At 33.6% G+C, this 24,969-nt stretch overlaps 1 protein-coding gene across 1 annotated transcript in view; it reads left to right on the top strand.

Annotated features, from left to right (window-relative positions):
* The first annotated feature begins 792 nt into the window (after positions 1-792).
* Positions 793-24,969, top strand: part of LOC126881566 (cilia- and flagella-associated protein 57) — a 141,448-nt gene continuing 117,271 nt past the window's right edge. The window contains exons 1-3 of the mRNA XM_050645890.1: positions 793-1,084; positions 16,220-16,496; positions 22,294-22,559. Of these exons, the coding sequence (XP_050501847.1) occupies positions 879-1,084; positions 16,220-16,496; positions 22,294-22,559 (749 nt within the window). The 5' untranslated portion in view covers positions 793-878. The remainder of the gene's footprint in view (positions 1,085-16,219; positions 16,497-22,293; positions 22,560-24,969) is intronic.

The following is a 24,969-nucleotide window of genomic DNA, read 5'->3' as shown; positions in this document are numbered from 1 at the left end:
GAAAATAACTATTTAATTGATCAAAATTATTTAGAAAACTTTTTAGGGATAGGTTATTGTAAAAACTCCAAAAGTATAACTCGAACAGACGATAGCAAACTTTAAATGCGTTTATCTCAAAACAGTGTTTTAGGACTTAACTCTCTTTACGCACAGAGCACAGATATTGAAAGAACATGTGAATAAAAAAAGGAGGTTAACTTCGTCCCTAATTGTCCTAGGACAATTGTTTTTCTTTCTAAATGTGTATAAAAATTAAGTCTTTCTAAATATGAAAAAATAATTTTTCTACGGATAACGGTTAAAAAGGTATTCTAATTGTTTATAAGTAAGCAAAAAATCGACATGTTTTTTCAAAATAATTTTACACTATTTAAAATTAATTTTTGTTATTTTTTTTTAATTAAGTTAATAGTATTAGATGTTCTCTAGTTTTAAATTTAGAATGTAGTTGTTTAGATGACGTAGAGTGTCAGCATAAGTTTTTGTAAAGCATAAGGTTTTTTTGTTTTGATTCTGGCCTTGGTTTAGAACCTTTAGCCACGTAATTACATATAAAATTATTATTCGTTCATAAGTACAAAATTGTCCAGTATACACTTAAAAATAAAGAATAATAAAAAATAAAGCTTACAAATAACAATGTCTACTTACTATGTTAATAAATACAACTATGCTAATTTTTTTAAGCATATGCATTTCTAAAATTTGGTTTAAAAACTCTGAACTTTAATTACAAACAATCTCCCTGACTACAACCCTGTGTCAAAGATCTATCAAACGTCTTGACAATTATTATCGATCAAACAAATACGAAATATGCATACAGCAACTGCCAATCTAAATAAATTTAACTAAAGGAAGACCTTCATTTAAAAATGAGTTTACCAATATTGCAGCCCCATCTTATTGTTGGTCTGGAACCAACTATTCGGGGTAATATTCACTATCTTTCTGATGACGATATCGTATACCCCGTAGGGTGCGTAGTGGCAGTGCATAATATTAACACAAAGAAACAAAGGTATATTAAACTATCAGAGAAAGGAAAGAATTTAACACATTTGCTGGTCAGCCCTAATAAGTAAGTCATTTATATAATATAGGTACCTACTAAAGTTACCGCATAACTTCATCTTGTGAAAAAATATTTTTCTTCTTCTGTTTTATATCCAGATTTGTGCGTAGGCAAATCCCCTGTAGATATATATCTGAGCTGTATATCATTCGGTGTACACAGATATAGGAGAACTACTGTTAAATTCGAATCCAAACGAATAAGTAGTATAGACAAGAAGTGTTCTAGACAGATTACAACTTCTTGGTTTCTCAGGGCCTTTTAACTGGAGCATATCCTGTAGGTAAATCTGTTTATTTTCCGCAGTGGTTCAACCCTACTTTCCGCAGTGCTACTAGTGCGTATCCTAGTAGATCCAATAAATTTCTTCAAAACACATATTTTATATATTAGATGTCACATTAATCTTAAAAGTAATTGATAATCTGGAAAGAATTATGTACTAAATAGATTGCATTATCATCACCATAACAATGCCATAACTATATATTTCTCATCTCCCATAGAAATTAAAATTGTCTTTATTGTTTCTTCTATTATCATATCGAGCTTACTTCAAATACTATAATAACACGTAGTTAACGAATGTTAGGCAGTGGACGAGGCTCCTATCGAAAAAAAAAAAAAAATAACTTCCACAGTTGAATAAAACAATGTTTAACGTATGAATCCTAAATCCTAGGGGTAAGCTATGCTGTCAAGTATACAAAAAAAAGACTATGGACTACGGACGCCTATGGGATGAAACAGAGTTAAATATATACCCCAAAAATATGCCCAAACCCCCCATGGTTTTCACCTACGTCCCTGAGAAGGAGGTTGATTAAACAACTGTCAGGCAGGACGCATGTGGGGCAGGAGTTCCCAACGTTTTAGCAACCGCGTACCACCTGAAATATTTTGAAGATTTTGGCGTACCACCAAACACCGGGGGGCATGGGATTTAAGGAAGCCCCCCCATTTCTAATTTTTTTAGTAACATGTTTACACTTGTTAATCTGTTTCTATATTTATGTTTATACAAGGTGTCCAGAAACTCTCCCGACAAACGAAGACCAGGGATTCCTGAGATATTTTGAAGATAATTTAATCTAATTCATCTATGTAGTCCGAAAATGCTTCCTAAGGGAACCAGAGCTTTTTAAAGATGGCGTCTTGTAATTAGTTTTTTAAAATAGCTCTTAAACGCTTCTATTTATAAAAATAAAAACTAGTACGCCTATCTATCTTCCAGAGATAATTCCATCAATTGCTAATTTCTAGTACCGGTCATAGACGTCCGTTTTGGGCAGGGCAACGGTTATTTTATTCCATAACTTTTTTGTCTTTAACTTTTAAGTATTTTTGACATTGGATTATTAAGCTCTGAGGTATTCTAGTACTAAAAGTTACTCTTGCTTTAAGTCGGTGTAAATTTACCATTTTCTAGAAAAATCGATTTGAAAATTTTTCGTTTTGTGAATTTGAAAAAAAAAAGTTCAAAGAAAAACTATTTAGAGAAACGAAAACTGGTACGTTTATTTATCTTCCAGAGATAAATCGATTTTATCAATTGCGAATTTCTAGTAACGGTCATAGGCATCCGTTATGGGTAGGTCAACGGTTATTTTACCGCTTAATCGCTTTATTGTATACAATAGTTCAAAAAAACCACAGTCTCACACAAGTACCTAAAAATGGCAAATGACATCAAAAACAGCGTAGCTTGCCAAGAGCATTTAATACTCTGATTTACACCGGATCCAGAAGTCAATGATTTCTGCTTAAAACTGTCTCTAATGTCTTTTCTTAGATCGATGAATATTTTCTGTAATTCCAACTCATTTGGTGCGGTTCCTGCAAAAGGATTTCTGATCCAGTCAAGTTCTTGAAGAGAATCTAAGTGAAGAATTATTATATCAGCAATCACATCTCTGGTATTGGAGACATTTCGTTTTTTTTTCAAAAAATGATGACAGACAAAGAAATAATGCAGAGGCATTATTTCCTTGTATTTGAGAACATAAAAGAACCAACTTTTTTTTGAAAGGAGTTGATTTTCTCACTAGCTGTGAAGATTGTTGGGTTTGCTCCCTGAAAACCCATGTTCCACGAGTTGAGTCAAAATTGTCAGCTAGATCTAGACTCCAATCTCGACAATCATTCTTCATCATAGAACAAGTTTTTCATGTCATTATTTTTTTCACTTAAAAGCATTAAAACTTCTGATCTCAGTTCGAAGAGACGGGTGAAAATGTTCCCTCGAGATAACTATCTCACTTCTAAATATGCAAAAGAAGAGTTTTGAACTTGCCACCCATATCTTCACACATCGGAGTATATCACGAAAATTCTATAAAACAGCCATAAGACCGGCTATGATGTACGGAACTGAATGTTGCGCAGTGAAAAAGAAAGAGGAACAACGAATGCATGTAGCGGAAATGAGAATGCTTAGATACATGAGTGGAGTGACAAAAAAGGATAAAATTAGAAATGAGTATATGAGGAGAAGTCTAGGTGTGGCACCAATTGATGCCAAAATGAGAGAGCATAGGTTAAGGTGGTTTGGTGATGCTCAACTTCGAGACGTTAATCACCCAATACGAAGAATAGCTTAAGTGCAGATTCTTGGAAGGAGTAAGAGAGGAAGACCAAAGTAGATCTGGGGGGAGACGATAAGGCAGGACATGTTGGTAAAGGGGATTAACATTGATATATCCCAAGATAGGATTGTGTGGAGAAATGCAATTAGGGAAGCCGAACCCGCATAGGGATAAGGCAAAGAGAATGATGAATATATTTTCATTTCCTCATTAGCAAGAATTTTTATAATTATTGATATTATTTTATCAGTAAATACCACTAGATACAATTTAAAAACAATAGAATTTGAAATTTTCTTCTATTGTTGCACTAATAATTATTGTATATTTCTCTAAATGAATGTAAAATACATAGTCAGTTAAAACCATATTTTTGCATGTCTTCCACAGTGCTTCAAATATTGGGAGAATTTGTAATTAACTTTCTTAACACAGGGGACCGTTTAAGTCACTGCTTTCATCCCTAAACCAAAATAGTCTAAAATTCGTGAAATATACTACAACCGCAATTCTTTCATGGACAACAACGCATCAGCGTTTAGACGCCACGATAAATGCGAGCAATTTATTGTGACGATAAATTGCTACGATTTATTGATTTTTTTAAAGCTTGCTTAGACGCTGCGATATATTGTCTGGATTGATTATAAATTGGAACAACTCGATCGTTACAATAAATTGTTCGCATTTATCGCAGCAACTAAACCAGCGATAAATCGCTGCGATATACCGTTTACACACAACGATAAATTGAAACAACTCGATCGTTACTCAGGCTAGAGCCCCCGTATACTGTAAGTAGACGTGTTATCGGCCGATAGTTTAGTCGGATTGGGCTGTTAGTGCGCATACCGAGCCAACTAAACAGTCGTGTTGGTGAAGAGGGCTCACACTAGCAGCAGCCTATCGACTATTCTCGAACGATTTAGTACTAAAGTTCTTATTTGACTATTGAAGTGAATAGTCGCACAATGCAAAAATTATCCAGAAATGTTATTATCGCTCTCATACAACGGAGGAGGAAAACCAAGAAGAGATTCCGAGAGTATTGAGTGCATACAATTCACAGTGAAAGAAATAAGACGACGGTCAAAAGTAACAGATGTGATCCAAAAGATTGCCATGTTAAAATGGAACTGGGCAGGACACATAGGAAGAATGGAAGACAACCGTTGGATGAAGAAAATTCTTAAATGGCGATCAAGGAAAAGTAAAATAAGTAGAGGCATACCTCAAACAAGATGGACTGATGACATCAAGTGAATGGCTGGTCACAAGGCAGGCTTCCTTCTGGCGATGGTTGGAATAGCTGTTGATGATGCTGATGATGAATTCTCAGTGATAGATTATTTAGTGGAAAATTCTACACAATGTGTTCTAAATTACTTGATTATCCAAAAAAGTTTTTCGCCTTTTATCGGATAATCTTAGTCTGCCTCAATAAACTAGTCATGTTAATTGGACCATGCAGGTTTCTACAATTAACGATTGTGAATTAGACGATGCCATTTTTTCGCAAAATATTCAAAAAATATTCGCACGGCACAAGTATTGGACCGTGACCAGACATCTCGTAACGCGACAGTTCGTAACCGGGCAACTGGTAACGGGCAATTCGTAACCGATACTTCGTAACGGCGACAGTTCGTAACTATACAAATTCGTAACGGACAATTCGTAACGTCAAAATTGAATTATTCTGTTTATTTTTGTTAACGTGGAAACCAACTGTTATTACAGTTATAATTAAAATTATGTTATTATCAATTTAACAAATCAGTACCGGGATAAACATGTTTAACACATTTTATGTTTCGTGTTTCAGAATATATTAAAATAGTCTAAGAGCTGGGAGCGGATTTTGTGCGTGATAAGTAATATGGAAAAACTATACGGGGATATGTTGAATTAGTTGTGTACATGACTTTCACCAACGGCCGGAAACCAGAGTTGGGGCCGAGGGTAGTTATAAGGGGTCAAAGTCGCGGATTTTATTATTTTTTTATGACGCTCATGATCGAGATAGTGCACCAAAATTTGGTAATAAGTAGGTCATGACGTACCTAAGTAAAATCTCTAGGGGCTCAACGCTGCGTGGCCGACAAAGGGGTGGGGGTAGGGGTGAATAGAAAAAATATAAGGGGGTTTTTTGCGACGTTCGTGATTGAGATAGTGCACCAAAATTTGGGTATAAGTAGACCATGACATAAATAATTAAAATCGCCAGAGCCGGAAACCAGAGTGCGGAAGGACGGTAGTTAAAAGGGGTCAAAGTTCCGTTTTTTATTATATTTTTTTGTGACGCTCATGATCGAGATAGCGCGCCAAAATTTGGGAATAAGTAGGTCATGACGTAACTAAGTAAAATCTCCAGGAGTAGAACGCTGCGTGGCCGACAAAGGGGTGGGGCAGGGGTGAATATAAAAAAATGTAAGGGGGTTTTTGCGACGTTAGTGATTGAGATAGTGCACCAAAATTTGGGAATAAGGAGATCATGACATAAGTAAGTAATATTCCCAGAGGCGAAAACCAGAGTGGCGGACGAGGGTAGTTATAAGGGGTAAAAGTCGCGGTTTTTATTATTTTTTTTGTGGCGCTCATGATGGAGATAGTGCACCAAAATTTGGGAGTAAGTAGGTGATGACGTAACTAAGTAAAATCTTCAGGGGCGGAACGCTGCTTGGGGTACAAAGTGGTGGTAGGTAGGGGTGAGTTTAAAAATTTATGGGGGTTTTTTTGCCGTTCGTGATCGAGATAGAGTACCAAAATTTGAGAGTAAGTAGATCATGACATTACTAAGTAAAATCTCCAGGGGCGGAACGCTCCGTGGGGGACAAATGTTGTGCCGGGTCACAAAAAAAAATAATACACACTGCGACTTTGACCCCTTAAAACTACCCTCATCCCCAACTCTGGTTTCCGGCTCTGGGGATTTTACTTAGATAAGTCATGGTCTACTTATTCCCAAATTTTGGTGCACTATCACAATCTAGCACGTCGCAAAAAACCCCTTATATTTTTTATATTTACACCTACCCTCACCCCTTTATCGGCCACGCAGCGTTCCATCCCTGGATATTGTATTTAGTTACCTCATGACCTACTTATTCCCAAATTTTGGTGCACTATCTCGGTCATGAGCGTCACAAAAAAAATAATAAAAACGGCGATTTTGACCCCTTATAACTACCCTCATGCCCAACTCTGATTTTCGGCTCTGAGGATTTTACTTAGTTATGTTATGGTCTACTTATTCCCAAATTTTGGTACACTCTCTCAATCACGAACGTCGCAAAATAACCCTTGTATTTTTTTTATTCACCCCTGCCCCACCCCTTTGTCGGCCACGCAGCGTGCCACGCCGTGAGGTTTTACTTAGTTACGTCATGACCTACTTATTCCCAAATTTTGGTGTACTCTCTCGATCATGAGCGTCACAAAAAAATAATAAAAACGGCGATTTTGACCCCTTATAACTACCCTCGCCCCCAACTCTGGTTTCCGGCTCTGGGGATTTTACTTAGTAATGTCATGATCTACTTATTCCCAAATTTTGGTCCGCTATCTCAATCACGAACGTCGCAAAAAACCCTTTATATTTTTTATATTCACCCCTACCCCCACCCCTTTGTCGGCCACGCAGCGTTTCGCCCCTAGAGATTTTACTTAGTTACGTCATGACCTACTTATTCCCAAATTTTGGTGTACTATCTCGATCATGAGCGTCATAAAAAAAATTATAAAATCCGCGATTTTGACCCCTTATAACTACCCTCGGCCCCAACTCTGGTTTCCGGTAGTTGGTGAAAGTCATGTACACAACTAATTCAACATATCCCCATATAGTTTTTCCATATTACTTATCACGCACAAAATCCGCTTCTATCTCTCCCACTAAAAGTCTTTAAACACAAACAAATATTTAAATACATACAAGCTTTTAACAATATTTTTAAAATTTTATCCCTCTTATTATTCCCTAAATTTGCATATACATAGACAAAGCAATAATGAAGTAATTCGTAAAATATTTAAGCCAACAACCGTCTTTAGACATTCCCAATTTTCTAGTAAACATTTTGTGAAGGAAAGATTATAATTACCTACCTGTTATTACAATAAACCTTATTGGTTATAGCGTTGGGGTATTTAATCAACGGTTATAGTTGATACGAGGGATGCCTTTTAATACTTTAATACTTATAACATAATTTCATTTATAATAATTGTAATAACATTTAGTTTCCACGTTAACAAAAATAAACAGAATAATTCAATTTGGCCGTTACGAATTGTCCGTTACGAATTTGTATAGTTACGAACTGTCGCCGTTACGAAGTGTCGCCGTTACGAACTGTCGCTGTTACGAATTTTCCGTTACCAGTTGTCCGGTTACGAACTGTCGCGTTACAAGATATCATGGAACCGTATTGGACACCAAAACTAGGAGAGAATTGAACTATCATATCGGTCGATAAATAATCGTCGTGTGTGCGCAAGTCCTAGTTAGTCCCAACACCAACACTGAATAAACTGTCTGCCGATAGTTGGACGACAAATTAGTTTAAAGGCAATCGGGAAGCACATCAAACTTTTTTGTCCGCCGATACTGAATCGGTGTAATGTGCGCATATGCATACTTCTCTGTACTGATTCAGAAGCCGACCGATAAAAAGTCTGCGGGGTCTAAACACTAATGAAGGCACTACTCATAATATTTAGTTTGTTTTATTGGTGTTAAAGAGGGGGCGACTAGTTTCGAGGCTTACATTATTTGCCTCATCATCAGTCTTCGAGAAAATACAAACTACGAGCTAAAATGACAAGAAACAAAAATAATAAAAAACTATAAAGTATTGTATAGTAAGGAATTACAGCTTTAGATTTAATTTGATTATTCAGGGGCCACCACCATGCATCGGTTGACATATATGTTTCTTATTTTTAGAGTCTTCAGGACCGCCTGTGGTGTACCCAGAATTAAGCTAAATCTGGCTGTCTTACTAAGCCAAATAATAAAGAATTATTTCACAATAAAACACTGAAAAACGTTTATTTTCTATACTTCCACAAAATTTATTACAACTATGTTATTACTACAGCTGTTTCGGCAAAGTGCCTTTCTCACGTGATATATTTTACAATGTGTTTGCTTTTTTAAGTCTTTAACTGAAGAGGTTGAGGAGTGGGGAGCTGTTTGTCTCGAGTTGGCCATTCAGAATTATATCTGTATTTTTCAATTTATTAATTTCCATTGATTCTAAAAGTGATAGCTTAAGGCCTTTATTTTGAATATGTAGAATTTGAAAGTCTTCATTGAAAGAATGATTATGATCTAGAAGGTGAAGTGCGTATGTAGAAGTGTCTGTTTTTCTATTGTTGAAAGCCCTTTTGTGTTCTGCTATCCGTTTGTCAAAAGTTCTGCCAGTTTGACCGATGTAAGTTTTCGGACAGTCACCACAAGTTAGTTTGTACACACCACTCTGTAGTTGCTTTCTCTTTCGGCTTTTATTGTTTTTAATGTTTGCTTAAGTTGTTGTTAGTTCTGAAAGCTGGTGTTATTCCTTTCTTTTTTATGTATCTGGCTATTTTTGTTGTTATTTTGCCAGTATATGTGAGAGATCAGAAGGTACTGGGTTCTTTCTGTGGTGGTGGATATACTAATTTCAAGGCTTTCTTATGGAGTTTTTGGTTTACAATGTTGTTAACTGTTTGTTCGTTATAGCCATTGTTTACTGCTATTTGTCTAATGATATTTAGTTCTGTCTTGAAGTTATTTTTTGTCATAGGAATTTCTGTCAGTCTATGTATCATGCTATAGTAGGCTGCTAATTTGTGTTGTGTAGGATGGGATGATGAATTGTGTATAGTTGTGTCAGTATGGGTAGGTTTATGATATACGGAGAACTCATGTTTGTTGTGTAGTCTGGTAATCGTTACATCTAGAAAGTTTATGGAATTATTCTGTTCTGTTTCTGTAATATTACTATGAAGTGAAATAATGTATGATAGAAATTGGTCAAGTTGTCTGTTAGTTCCTGTAAAGCAGACTAGTATGTCATCCACGTATCTCAACCAATATAAGAACTGTTTAAATACGGGGTGTTTAGAAATTGTTGTTTCAAGTTGGTTCATAAATATATCTGATAGTAATGGGCTTAGAGGATTACCCATAATAAGTCCTGCACTGTTGTTTGTGTAAATTTGATTATTGAATTCAAAATAGTCTTGATTTATGCAAATTTCAAGAAGGTGTAAAATTTCAGATGCAATGATCGGATTTGTACTATTATGTTCTAAAAGGTTTAAAAGGTTTTTAAGGTTCAGATGCAATGTTTATCATTGCATCTGAAATTTTACACCTTCTTGAAATTTGCATAAATCAAGACTATTTTGAATTCAATAATCAAATTTACACAAACAACAGTGCAGGACTTATTATGGGTAATCCTCTAAGCCCATTACTATCAGATATATTTATGAACCAACTTGAAACAACAATTTCTAAACACCCCGTATTTAAACAGTTCTTATATTGGTTGAGATACGTGGATGACATACTAGTCTGCTTTACAGGAACTAACAGACAACTTGACCAATTTCTATCATACATTAATTCACTTCATAGTAATATTGAGTTCACAATAGAAACAGAACAGAATAATTCCATAAACTTTCTAGATGTAACGATTACTAGACTACACAACAAACATGAGTTCTCCGTATATCATAAACCTACCCATACTGACACAACTATACACAATTCATCATCCCATCCTACACAACACAAATTAGCAGCCTACCATAGCATGATACATAGACTGACAGAAATTCCTATGACAAAAAATAACTTCGAGACAGAACTAAATATCATTAGACAAATAGCAGTAAACAATGGCTATAACGAACAAACAGTTAACAACATCTTAAACCAAAAACTCCATAAGAAAGCCTTGAAATTAGTATATCCACCACCACAGAAAGAACCCAGTACCTTCTGCTCTCTCACATATACTGGCAAAATAACAACAAAAATAGCCAGATACATAAAAAAGAAAGGAATAACACCAGCTTTCAGAACTAACAACAACTTAAGCAAACATATTAAAAACAATAAAAGCCGAAAGAGAAAGCAACTACAGAGTGGTGTGTACAAACTAACTTGTGGTGACTGTCCGAAAACTTACATCGGTCAAACTGGCAGAACTTTTGACAAACGGATAGCAGAACACAAAAGGGCTTTCAACAATAGAAAAACAGACACTTCTACATACGCACTTCACCTTCTAGATCATAATCATTCTTTCAATGAAGACTTTCAAATTCTGCATATTCAAAATAAAGGCCTTAAGCTATCACTTTTAGAATCAATGGAAATTAATAAATTGAAAAATACAGATATAATTCTGAATGGCCAACTCGAGACAAACAGCTCCCCACTCCTCAACCTCTTCAGTTAAAGACTTAAAAAGGCAAACACATTGTAAAATATATCACTTGAGAAAGGCACTTTGCCGAAACAGCTGTAGTAATAACATAGTTGTAATAAATTTTGTGGAAGTATAGAAAACAAACGTTTTTCAGTGTTTTATTGTGAGATAAAATGAACTTCCATCAAGTAACGGTCGAATCCATCAATTATTTAAAGAATTATTTGCTGCTGGACACGTTAGCGACATCTTTCTAATCAAAAGAGAACAGAGAAGATATATATCTTTTAGGTCGGAATGCAGAATCTTTGCTAACAGTCTATTGCCTGAGCTTTTTATAATTTATAAAGCAAGCAGGTCGATAAATAGCGGACATGGGAGAATCTACAATTTACATTCATCACCTGTCCGCTTATCTAGCTAAAAATCCAACAGAATTCTGCATACTTGGTACTCAAATATGAGTAAAATAAAATAAGGAAAGACAGCTTTAAGGTATGTACACCGAGAGAAAAAAATTCTTGACATAAAGAAACTTTATTAATATTTAAGAAAGATCGACTTGGCATATTGCCTAAGAAATATATCTTTGTATGTAAGATATAATTTTCTAAAATATTTCAAATAAATTCTACTACAGCCAAAGAAATATATCTTAAACATGATTGAACTATCACTTTCTGGCAAACTTCAAACCCATTTATCAGAAAGGAATTACACTTGATGTTAATTGATTTTATTAGTTATAAAAATATATTTTCTACACATTAGAAAACTATTGTTTCTGAGCAATAATATTTCTTAGTAAGGAATATTATTATTTTACTATTAATAATTAATTTATTTAATGTTAAGAAATATATTTCGCAGAGATAAACGTATATTTAGAGTTAAGTTAATATTTCTTGAAAATAAAGTGATATTACATACGGCGAAATAAATCATTGAGTTAAGGTAAAATCATTATTTATTAATAAAACAAGATATAAAACGTTATTATTACATATAAATATTTTCTCCACCCTTAAACCACTGGCTTCTACACAACAATAAAGGGATGGAGAGGTAAATCCAACTTCCTCAAATTTTCCTTCTTTTGTTAATAGCACTTTGTATATATCAGCAATTCACTAAAACAAAATCATTATGTAGAAAGAGTAAACTTACTTTAATAAATTTTTTTTATAAAGATATAGATATTTATTTTGACAAATTTAGGAAATACAAAAAAACAAATACACGGCCCCACATAAGAACTATTAATACTAATAATAATCAATAATATTTAGTTCAAACATATTATTTAACCTATACATCTCTGTTTATTTTTTTCTTTTTGTTAATGAAATATTAATTATTTATCTGTATAATATTAAGTCACACAATAAACATTGTTTAGCTAAAACCAGAGGGAAAATACAACCAATGTAAAACATTGAAGCAGACATAATAATATGTAATTTTCTTAATTTTTATAATCTAAAAGAGACAGCATACCTAATCATTAAGAAATTTTATTACGGGAAAGTATTATTAGTTTACATCTAAACCATTTAATACATATTAACTAATTCACGGTTTTCGGCAATAACATTTCTTAACCATAAACGTATATTTCTTTTAGACTAACTGATTTCTTTATCTCAAATAAATTAACAGAAAAAATAATCAGCGTTGCACCCGCCATGTTTGATATAGCGTTGTATTGTATATTTTTATAGAAGACATTATAGATACATAAGTATACACATTTTTAAAAAGGTACTTACATGTATGAAGTTCTACCATTTCTGGAAGGCCCGCAGTTGGTTAATAACTCCTTTCTTAATATTGTTCTGAAGCTATATATTATATCATTCTGTCCTAGCTTTAAATTGTGGCATATTTCCCAGTTAGAATAATAAGCTCCTTTATTTCATAGTCGTCCATCATTATATCTAAAAAGCATATAAAGATACTATTATGTTTCTTTTTTAACCATTCGGATACGCAACAATATTATTATTACATCTTAAATTACTCAATTTACTTTTATTTAATACCTATATATGTACGTACCTTCAAAATATCCGTTAATTTTTAAAGTACACCAATAAATCCAACATCCATCTATATTAACATGAACATATCACGCCATCTTGACAAACACTGACGACTAAATCATAAATAGTTAATCTGCGCAATTCTTTTGTGGAATAAAATCTTTTTGCAAGTAACATTTCGACATTAATGACAAAGTTTTTATTTTATAACCACAGTTACTACAGAGGGTATTTCTGAAGAATTATTTCTTATGGTTTAAAATATTTATTTGATTGCAAGAAAATTTCTTGTTCACAAATATAAATATGGATTAACTTAACATTATATTTCTTATACTGCAAAGTATTTGTAGTTTTCAATTTAAGAAATAAAAACTTTAAGATAAGAAAATCTGTAAGAAATTATTGAGTTGTGTTTAAAAAACTCGTTTCTTTATATGTGAACCGGTATGTTTAAGTTAATAGAATATGTTAACTTTTAAGAAATATTGCTCAAAGAAATCGGTGTTTTAGGAGAAAAGAAATTGTTCTCTCGGTGTATAGATATGCGCGCCGCGCACTTAGCGCCATGTGTACGCCGTGCGTTCTTGGCGCCGACAGAAGTTGGATCGTGTGCGCACCGTTTGTGTGCCACTTGAAAACACGTACTAACGTGTACTAATCTAACGAACCCGCCACGAACGCGTACCGCACACACGGCGCGAAGTGTTCGGCGCGCATATCTTTACGTACCTTTAGATTTGATTCGATTTAGGGGCCGCCACCATCAGTTGACATAATATATAAATATTTCGACTAAAAGAGAATTTTCTCTTTTATTGTTCAACACTTTACGTTGTTCGCTTTTTTATTTTCAGTTTTAGTTAGTTGACTTAGTTGTTTACAATTTGTTTCTTGTCATTTAAGCTTGTAGTTTGTATTTACTCTTTGCATTGTGTAGATTTTGTACTGATGTACAAAAGTGTTTTGATGAAGTAAATTTGCAAGTATTGACTTCATTTATAATACTCTTGGCTAATTAGCAAAATACAAGGAAAAGTTATTTCCTGTAAGTCCCGAAACCGATAGCCCCCTTTTTAACACCAATAAAACAAAGTAAATTTGCAAGTATTGACTTCATTTATAATACTCTTGGCTAATTAGCAAAATACAAGGAAAAGTTATTTACCAGCAATTTTATTGCTGGAATCGAATCTTATGATTCTATATATTAATATATTAATATATTAATAATAATGTAGGTATGCAAAGTCCGCAGATAGTGTGCTACTTTTTTATAAACAAAATGGCGCCCGAAAATCGGGTTTTTTCAATTTTTGCTCTATAACTCCAAAGATTTTAACTTTACACCAAAAACACCCAAATAAAAATTCACCGTAAGTAAATTCTACATAGAGACGTGTTTTTCCCGATTTACTTCGACGAAAATTTTTCCCGGAAAATGCGGGTTTTTCTAACAAAATCTTTAATTTTCAACTAAAATTTTTGATAAGTAATTGTTTATCAATAATTAAATAACTTGGTAATATAAAATATATTTTTGAATAGATTATAATTCCAGAAGCCGATGGAAATTGAGTCAACAGTTTAGCAACAATTGAATTGTCAATTAAAAATTTACGGTCGCTATAATAATCACAATATTTATGATACATAAGAATAACTATTAGGTCTGGATCCCGCGTATGAAAAAAAGAGTTGATTAATAGCAAGCTGAAAATTTGTTAATAGCTTAAGGGTGTCTAGTTGGATAAACTTTTATATATGGGAACACTGGAACAGGGGAAGTTTTAATTGTGGAACAGGTTAAAAATTTGGAACGGTAGACCACGAAAACGTCACATGTATTTTGTCCGACAGAACTTCCGATTGATTTGTTACCCTTTCATTAAACTGGACTTTCATTAAACCCTTAAATGGGCATTATAATGAGTGGAACACGTAGAAAATGTCAAATGTCAGGAATTATGACACGTTATAAATAGCAGTCTGATTTTTGCATGAGAGTTTAATGAAAGAGTAACAAATCAATTGGAAGTTTTGTCGGACAAAATACATGTGACGTTTTAGTGATCTGACCGTTCCAAATTTTTAACCTGTTCCACAATTAAAACTTCCATTGTTTTAGTGTTCCCATATATCAAAGTTTGTCCGACTAGACACCCTTAAGCTATTAACAAATTTTCAGCTTGCTATTAATCAATGTTGTTCTGAAGCTATTTTCTTGTGGCATTTTTATAATCAAGTATATTCAAATGGGAAATAAACCACAATTTTACCTAAAAATGATTTTATTAACGTTTCGACGCCCAAGTCGGGTGTCGTTGTCAAAATAAAAAATATAAAATATTTAATTTAAAAATATAAAATATAAAATATTATCTATTAATCAACTTTTAAAATTGGACTATTTAAGAGGCCTCAGGAATATTTTAAATTTATAAACAATTTTTTGGCTTATAAGCAAATAGAATATCTCGGGAAATATTAAATTAAATCATGAAAACGGTATTGGAAAATAAGCGGCAGAACGCTTCTTTTAAAAGAAAAACGTTTAATTATGATGAGTGGTTCCTGGGATACAAACGGTCAAAGTTGACCGGCATTTACGGCAAAGATATAAACAATAGGATCATAATTTTGAACCATCCGCTTTTTATATTTGTCGTCTTTCTCTACACTAATTTTCAAATCTATAAATATAAAATATCTCTATGCAGAATTTAATTACGGTGAATTTTTATTTGGGTGTTTTTGGTTTAAAGTTAAAATCTTTGGAGTTATAGAGCAAAAATTAAAAAAAAACACGATTTTTAGGCGCCATTTTATTTATAAAAAAAAGTAGCACACTATCTGCGGACTTTGCATACCTATATTATTAATATATACCATCATAAGATTCGATTCCAGCAATAAAATTGCTGGTAAATAACTTTTCCCAAAAATGGCCCATTCTCCGATAATCTGCATAGACTATAACCAATAGTTCAATGGATTCGCACTGGTGACCTTTTCATCATTTGAAAACTGATAGTCTTTAATTTATGTTTTCTCCTGTTTACGTCATTGATGCACTTTCTGCAGGAAATTGATAGCCATCGCCGAAACAACCGACAAATTACCAGTGATAACACTCTGGGATCCAGCCCTCTTTAGGAAAAAGAAAACCATAAATTTGCCACAAGATAAAGACATTGTATGCAGCCGGTATGCTTGCATGGAATTTACTTACGATTCGAAATTTATGGTTTGCGTAACGGCAGAACCGGACTGGACCCTCTACGTTTTCAAATGCGATAAAGGTAAGCTAGAGAGCTTCGCAAGAGCTAATAATCTCAATGGAACAGGAACTGTTGTCCAGGTAAGCAATATTATTATTTCTATTTGCATTAGTTATATAGTTTATCTAAATTTTAAATTTTGCCTCTCAAATTTTGCGATTAAACTTTGCAATTCACGAATCTGCACCTTGTACTTTAAAAAATTTATAACTTTTACTAGAATAAGACTAAAATCTTAAAAGAAATATCGTTGTCTTCAAAAAAGTGAGCAACATATAGTGTACAAATCTTAGAAAAAAATATTAGAATCGACCAGAGTTGTAGCGAGTTAAACGCAAAAAACGTGATTTCACTTTTTTTATTTTTATGGTAAAATTGCGATTTTGACAATATTCCCCCACCTAAAATTTAAAATAAATTTCATTTTCGTTTTGAGCACCGTCAGAAACATAATCTAAGATCAAAATTAGCCATTCACCACCCATAGTCAGTATCTCGAAAAGTAAGCGTTATATTGGGGATTTCTAATGTCGATAATAAAAGTTGCACTATTTTTTTCTATAAAACGTTTTGGTCTAAAACTTTCCAAGAAACTTCTTTGTACTCTATACTTTAACATACACGTGATTAAAAAACTAAATTTTAAACTCCGTCGCTCAACTTTTGCGATTGAACTTTGAAATTCAGAAATCTGCACCATTCAATTTAAAAAATTCATAACTTTTATTAGAATAAGCTTGAAAGCTTAAAGTAAGTACCATTCTCTTAAGAAAAGTGAGAAATACATACTGTAAAAATTTCAGAAAAAAATATTAAAAGGGAACAGAGTTGCAGCAAGGTAAACGCAAAAAACGTGGTTTCTTTTTTTTTATTATTTTTAGGTTAAAATTGCGATTTGCGTTAGTCCTACATTCATCTATTTGACAAATAAAATAATGACAAATAAGTATTTATATTACACTGGTAAACACACAATCTGCTGCCGGAAATTTTTTCGCTGTAAGTAATTTGGGTCTGCTGAACCCAAAAATGCCAGCAGATCTCCATTAGCTCGTTTTCACAAAATATAACGACAGATCACATTTCGATCATTTAAACATATCGGGTAATTTGAAGCAGCGCTACCTACAACATAATGTAATGCTACTACGTATCAAAAAACAAAAGACGAATAAACAAAGATATTGTTATTGTAAAATAATATACATAGTTATAAAAATCCTCAAATATGCCAAAAAACCTCAACGTTTTCATTTAACCTAACCTGCACCAGAGCACAAAGCTGTTATTTGGCGCCAAAAAAAAAACTTCATATTGTGTGACTTTCTTGCAAAGGATTTAAAAGGTCGGTCCATTTGAAGACTCAAGCAGTCATCGGCTATCATGTGAGTGTCCCATTAGCATGTAATTTTGGTGCCCGGATGAAGATTATTTGTATTTAGTCTGGTGGCTAGAAACTCGGAAGGTCCCTTTGGAAGGTTCAAACCCCTAATAAGATCATTTAGCTCGCCCTGAGTAAAACGTACAGGATGTGTTGAATCCCCTTAATAGTCCAGAAAGCCACTGCGCATCCGCTAGGAAAAATATTCCGATTCGGATTTTTTGCACAATCTTACTCAAAAAGGACCCCTTTTAACAAATTTGCATGTTGCCAGGAACAAAAGTGGGTCAGAAATTTTTTAAACGTTTTTTTTTTGTTTTTTTCCTAAAATTATTTTTTTTGCATAGAACAAAGTTTGTTTAGGTTTTTCGGATCATTACAAACAGAAAAGGTGTTTAGTAACTTTTCTCTAAAGTTGATAGTTTTTGACATATAAGCGATTAAAAATTGAAAAATTACGAAATCTGCCATTTTTAACCTTCAAAAACTATGTGAAAAACTGAAAATTTGAATGTTGCCAAGGTAGGTAGATATTCTTTAAACATTGATTGATGAAATCCCGAAGAGTTTTTTGCAATACAATATTTTAATTGCCAATCAAGCGTGCGCTACACTATTTTCCACCGTTGCGTTGCATGTGTATCAGGTCGATTTTTATTTTTAAGTTATAATATTGTGTCGTATATGGTATACTAGTGACGTCATCCATCTGGGCGTGATGACGTAATCGATGATTTTTTTTAAATGAGAATAGGCGTCGTGTGCTAGCTCATTTGAAAGGTTCTTCAATTCTCTATTCAGTAATATAAACATTTACATAATTATTTATACAGGGTGTCCAAATTTTTTTATTAAATTAAATTATTTGACAAAAAAAGAAGTAGAAGGACACCCTGTTTAAATAATTATGTAAATGTTTTTATTACTGAATAGATAATTGAAGAACCTTTCAAGTGAGCTAGAACACGATCCCTATTCTCATTTAAAAAAATCATCGATTACGTCATCACGCCCAGATGGATGACGTCACTAGTATACCATATATGCCACAATATCATAACTTAAAAATAAAAATCGACCTGTTTCGGGATTTTTCCTTAAAGTCGTCGGTTTACGAAATAACGAATTTATTCCTTTCATTTGCACCATACTGTCGGTATAAAATAGTGTCGCGCACGCTTGATTAGAAAATAAAAAACAAAGGAGTTTTGAATATTTTATTGCAAAAGACTCTTCGGGATTTCATCAATCGATGTTTAAAGAAAATCTACCTACTTTGGCAACATTTAAATTGTCAGTTTTTCACATAGTTTTTGCGTGTTAAAAATGGCCGATTTCGCAATTTTTCAATTTTTAATCGCTTATATGTCAAAAACTATCAACTTTAGAGAAAGGTCACTAAAGACCTTTTCTGTTTGGAATGATCCAAAAAACCTAAAAAAAACTTTGTTCCATGCAAAAAAAAATAATTTTAGGAGAAAAACAAAAAAAAACCTTTAAAAAATTTTTGACCCACTTTTGGTCCTGGCAACATGCAAATTTGTTAAAACAGGTCCTTTTTGAGTAAGATTGTGCAAAAAATCCGAATCGGAATATTTTTCCTAGCGGATGCGCAGTGGCTTTCTGGACTATAAAAGTTTCTGTTATACTTGTTAGTCTCTAGTCCGTCAGATGACGTTTCGAGATTATCCTCTGCCAACGTGGGTAAGCTGGTAAATATTGAAATATGTATCTGATTAAGCTGATGTGGAATAATAAGTCTTATTGCCGAATCCAAGTTATGATAATTATATTTAAATACAGGTTATGATAATATCATAACCTGGATTCGGCAATACGACTTATAGTCTAAGAGCTGGGAGCGGATTTTGTGCGTGATAAGTAATATGGAAAAACTATACGGGGATATGTTGAATTAGTTGTGTACATGACTTTCACCAACGGCCGGAAACCAGAGTTGGGGCCGAGGGTAGTTATAAGGGGTCAAACTCGCGGATTTTATTATTTTTTTTATGACGCTCATGATCGAGATAGTGCACCAAAATTTGGGAATAAGTAGGTCATGACGTACCTAAGTTAAATCTCAAGGGGCTCAACGCTGCGTGGCCGACAAAGGGGTGGGGGTAGGGGTAAATATTAAAAATATAACGGGTTTTTTGCGACGTTCGTGATTGAGATAGTGCACCAAAATTTGGGTATAAGTAGACAATGACATAAATAATTAAAATCCCCAGAGCCGGAAACCAGAGTGGGGAAGGAAGGTAGTTATATGGGGTCAAAATTCCGTTTTTTATTATTTTTTTTTTGTGACGCTCATGATCGAGATAACGTACCAAAATTTGGGAATAAGTAGGTCATGACGTAACTAAGTAAAATATCCAGGAGTGGAACGCTGCGTGGTCGGCAAAGGGGTGGGGCAGGAGTGAATATAAAAAAATGTAAGGGGTTTTTTGCGACGTTCGTGATTGAGATAGTGCACCAAAATTTGGAAATAAGTAGACCATGACATAACTAAGTAATATCCTAACAGGCGGAAACCAGAGTGGCGGATGAGGGTAGTTATAAGGGGTAAAAGTCGCGGTTTTTATTATATTTTTTTGTGGCGCTCATGATGGAGATAGTGCACCAGAATTTGGGAGTAAGTAGGTTACGACATAACTAAGTAAAATCTTCAGGGGCGGAACGCTACTTGGGGTACAAAGGGGTGGTAGGCAGGGGTGAGTATAAAAATATATGGGGGTTTTTTTGACGTTCGTGATCGATATAGTGCACCAAAATTTGGGAATAAGTAGATCATGACATTACTAAGTAAAATCTCCAGGGGCGAAACGCTGCGTGGGGGACAAATGTTGTGCCGGGTCACAAAAAAATAATACACACTGCGACTTTGACCCCTTAAAACTACCCTCATTCCCAACCCTGGTTTCCGGCTCTGGGGATTTTACTTAGCTAAGTCATGGTCTACTTATTCCCAAATTTTGGTGCACTATCTCAATCTAGCATATCGCAAAAAAACCCTTATATTTTTTATGTTCACACCTACCCCCCCTTTATCGGCCACGCAGCGTTCCACCCCTGGAGATTGTACTTAGTTACCTCATGATCTACTTATTCCCAAATTTTGGTGCACTATCTCGATCATGAGCGTCACAAAAAAAAATAATAAAAACGGCGATTTTGACCCCTTATAACTACCCTCATGCCCAACCCAGGTTTCCGGCTCTGAGGATTTTACTTAGTTATGGCATGGTCTACTTATTCCCAAATTTTGGTGTACTCTGTCAATCACGAACGTCGCAAAAAACCCCTTATATTTTTTGTATTCACCCCTGCCCCACCCCTTTGTCGACCACGCAGAGTGGCACCCCTGGAGATTTTACTTAGTTACGTTATGACCTACTTATTCCCAAATTTTGGTGCACTCTCTCGATCATGAGCGTCACAAAAAAAAATAATAAAAACGGCGAATTTGACCCCTTATAACTACCCTCATCCCCAACTCTGGTTTCCGGCTCTGGGCATTTTACTTAGTCATATCATTATTTACTTACTCCCAAATTTTGGTTCAGTATCTCAATCACGAACGTCGCAAAAAACCCTTTATATTTTTTATATTCACCCCTACCCCCACCCCTTTGTCGGCCACGCAGCGTTCCGCCCCTACAGGTTTTACTTAGTTACGTCATGACCTACTTATTCCCAAATTTTGGTGCACTATCTCGATCATGAGCGTCATAAAAAAATAATAAAATCCGTGACTTTGACCCCTTATAACTACCCTCGGCCCCAACTCTGGTTTCCGGCCGTTGGTGAAAGTCATGTACACAACTAATTCAACATATCCCCGTATAGTTTTTTCATATTACTTATCACGCACAAAATCCGCTTCTATCTCTCCGACTATTATTCTTCACAAGACAGAAATAGTAATCGTCAAAATAATATAAGAATATTTAAGTATTTGATGAGTGTATTAAATCTCGAAAACTAGAGCTGATACAAAAAAAATTATTTGTATTTTTGGAATTAGCACAGTCAAATTATTCAAAATCAGTTTTTCGGCAGCAATACAATTTTTTGTTGAGCTGTGTGATCTATAACCAAAAAATCACAATCATTCTTTTAAAACTCTTATATATAAGATGACCAGGAAATAAAAAACGAACTGTTGACGAACTATTAATGCTCCTCGTGTTTTTTATGAATTCTTTACTCGCGGGACTGTTTCCTGTCATTAGGTTTTGGAGAAGCGGCGGATAATGATTGCGGGGAATTGTAACTTTTCCCTTCTGGTAGCACATAGTGAAGTTTCCATCCGTTGGTCGTTCTACGATGAAGTGCTTGGCAGAACAAAATTGGCAGCAAGCGTCCATTGCTCCCTCCACACGAACGCTCAGTGACTGCATCTTCCTGCAAGCGATTTTGTGCAACACACACCCTTTTGTTGCGTATATTTCTTTATGGTAATTTGATATTCACAAAGTATTATTTTTAAGGTGGCTTGCAACCCAAATGACGTCAATCAAATAGCAGTTTGTGGTGACCAAGTGTTGCGTTGTCTAGGATGTGTCGACTTTACCTGGCGACAATTTGGCTACAACAAACTAGATCCCTGTCATTACACGAGCTGCTGTTGGTTAAGTCAAGATAGACTAATCGTAGGAAGCTACAGAGGAAAAATCATGATTTTGGAGACTGGAGAAATTAGAGGTGTTTTTCATGCTTCGGATCTTCCGCTGATAAATATGAAACTAAAAGAGGAGTAAGCAAGCTAATTTTTTATTTTTTATCAAAAAATATTTTTACAGGGCAAACTTACATTACAACTTTCTATATTTTGCAACTTACATTACGGTATTAACCTATGGGCCATTCCACGTATAGGTATATGACTGTTTTGGATTGTCGCGACAATGAATATTTTAGTCTCCAACATAAGAAGTAACAAAGTAAATGTCTCTAATAATTATTCAATAAACAACATTAACAACAAGGTAATTTGCAATTTACTTTCGTTCTTCATATTTTGCACTGTAAAATATTCGTTGTCGAGATAATCCAAAACAGTCGTATATTCGTGGAATAAGGTATATTCTAGTTGATATTTTGTATATCAGTTAAAAATGTGTATTATTCTCAAGTCCGTCTATTAGTCCAGGGCGGACCTGTTTTGAGGTGGATGTTGAGACGTGACTCTAATGTTTGGCAGAAATTGCTTGGAATTAACCCATATAATAACAATTGAGTTATCTTCCCACTCAAGAAGGTCCGGAACATTGTTTAGATAATCAAAATGTCAAAAAATGAAGGAAAAATTCGATTTTTTTCTTCGTTTTTTTGATTATAACTTTAAAAGTATTGACTTCCGAGAAAAGTTGCACTAAAATAAAAGTTGCCTAATTAAATTAAACATTACAAGATTGGTTGAAAATTTTTAAAATTGTTACCCTTGCTGCAAAATAGCAATAATTGCGAAAAAAACATAAAAAAAACAAGTATTCGCATTTTACGTTTTTCAACCATTTTTGCTACACTTAGGACCTTCATATTTCACCCAGAAAAACTTTATGATATGATAAAACAATACTGTAAATTTAGTTAAGATCGGTTCAATAGATTAATTTAAACATTAATTTTTGGTGCTACGCGCAGGACAGCGGTGTTCGATTCATACAAGTTAATTTCCACCAAAATTTCTTTCAGTCATTATCTAATATATTATTTTCTTACTCTATATTTTGCTGTATATTCATATTTTAGTTCCACAAAAATCAAACTAATTTGATTATTGTTTGTGAAAAATTGTTTAAACAATTGCATATGTTTAAAAATAATACACTTTTATTTTCAAAGGTTTCAAAAGTTAAAATATATAAACAAAGAAAGTTTTTGCTAAAAAAAGTGTTATTTCAAAGGACAGAGTATGTGTTTTTATTTTGCAATAAACAAATTTATTTATTTATTTCGAAATGTACTAAAAATTAAAATGTATCAATCATTATCAAAGGTCATTGGAATGCCCAATCAGAGGGAACGTATTCGCTGTCCTGCGCGTAGCACCAAAAATTAATGTTTATTTAAAAAAATTCCTGACGCCGTGGCAGTTAACGGATTTTAATTTTGCAAATTGCAAATGAAAGGTACAGTATTCTTTTATATGTAAAAAAAATTCAACTTGCTGTCTGCTTTATTGTCAGTGCTGAAACATTTTGAAAAATGAATTTTTTTGCGAAAGCTGGATTGCAAAATTTATTTTGCAAAATCTATTAAACTGATCTTAATGAAATTTACAGTGTTGTTATATCATATCATAAAGTTTTTCTGGGTGAAATATGAAGGTCTTAAGTGTAGCATAAATGGTTGAAAAACGTAAAATGCGAATAATTGTTTTTTATGGTTTTTTCGAAAATATTGCAATTTTGCAACAAAGGTGACACATTTTTAAAATTTTCAGTTAATCCTATATTTTAGGAAGTTTAATTACGCAGCTTTTATGTCGGTGCAACTTTTTCTGAAAATAAATACTTTTAAAGTTATAATCAAAAAAACCAAGAAAAAATCGAATTTTTCCTTAATTTTTTGACATTTTGATTATTTAAACAATGTTCCGGACCTTTTTGAGTGGGAGGATAACTCAAATATTATTTTATGAGTTATTTTCAAGCAATTTCTGCAAAAAAATATGAGTCACTTCTCAACGTCCAAATGTTCTATTATTTTTACAGATGCACCCTGGTCTACATAGTAGAGATGTTTTCTTTAGAAACACAAATTTAACTCTAGTCAAAAATCTTCAAATTAAAATTTGTTGTTACTGCGATGGTTATCTAATCATATTTATATACTGCATCAAATCGAACTTTATTAAATATGTTAATTAAATATCTTCATGTAAATCTATGCACTATATTCTACATGCACTATACACTATGACATTTTTTTAAATAGCTAAAAAAATAATATTATGTTTATGCTACTCAAGGACCAAAAGGGAGAAAAAGGGTAAAAAGTAAGTATAAGATATATTGATAAAAATAATATATAGGGTAAGCCACAGTGTCAGAAAAATACCTGTAGAACTACCTTCAGGTGAGAAAACTTGACAAGAACTTTTGGAATCCACAGACATTGAACAATATTTCATATATGAGTCTTTAACTTCTTATATATGC

The sequence above is a fragment of the Diabrotica virgifera genome, chromosome 3 (assembly GCF_917563875.1).
Source record: "Diabrotica virgifera virgifera chromosome 3, PGI_DIABVI_V3a".
NCBI lineage: Eukaryota > Metazoa > Arthropoda > Insecta > Coleoptera > Chrysomelidae > Diabrotica > Diabrotica virgifera.
The sequence above is the reverse complement of the archived record's forward strand: the minus strand, read 5'-3'. Positions and strand labels throughout refer to the sequence as shown.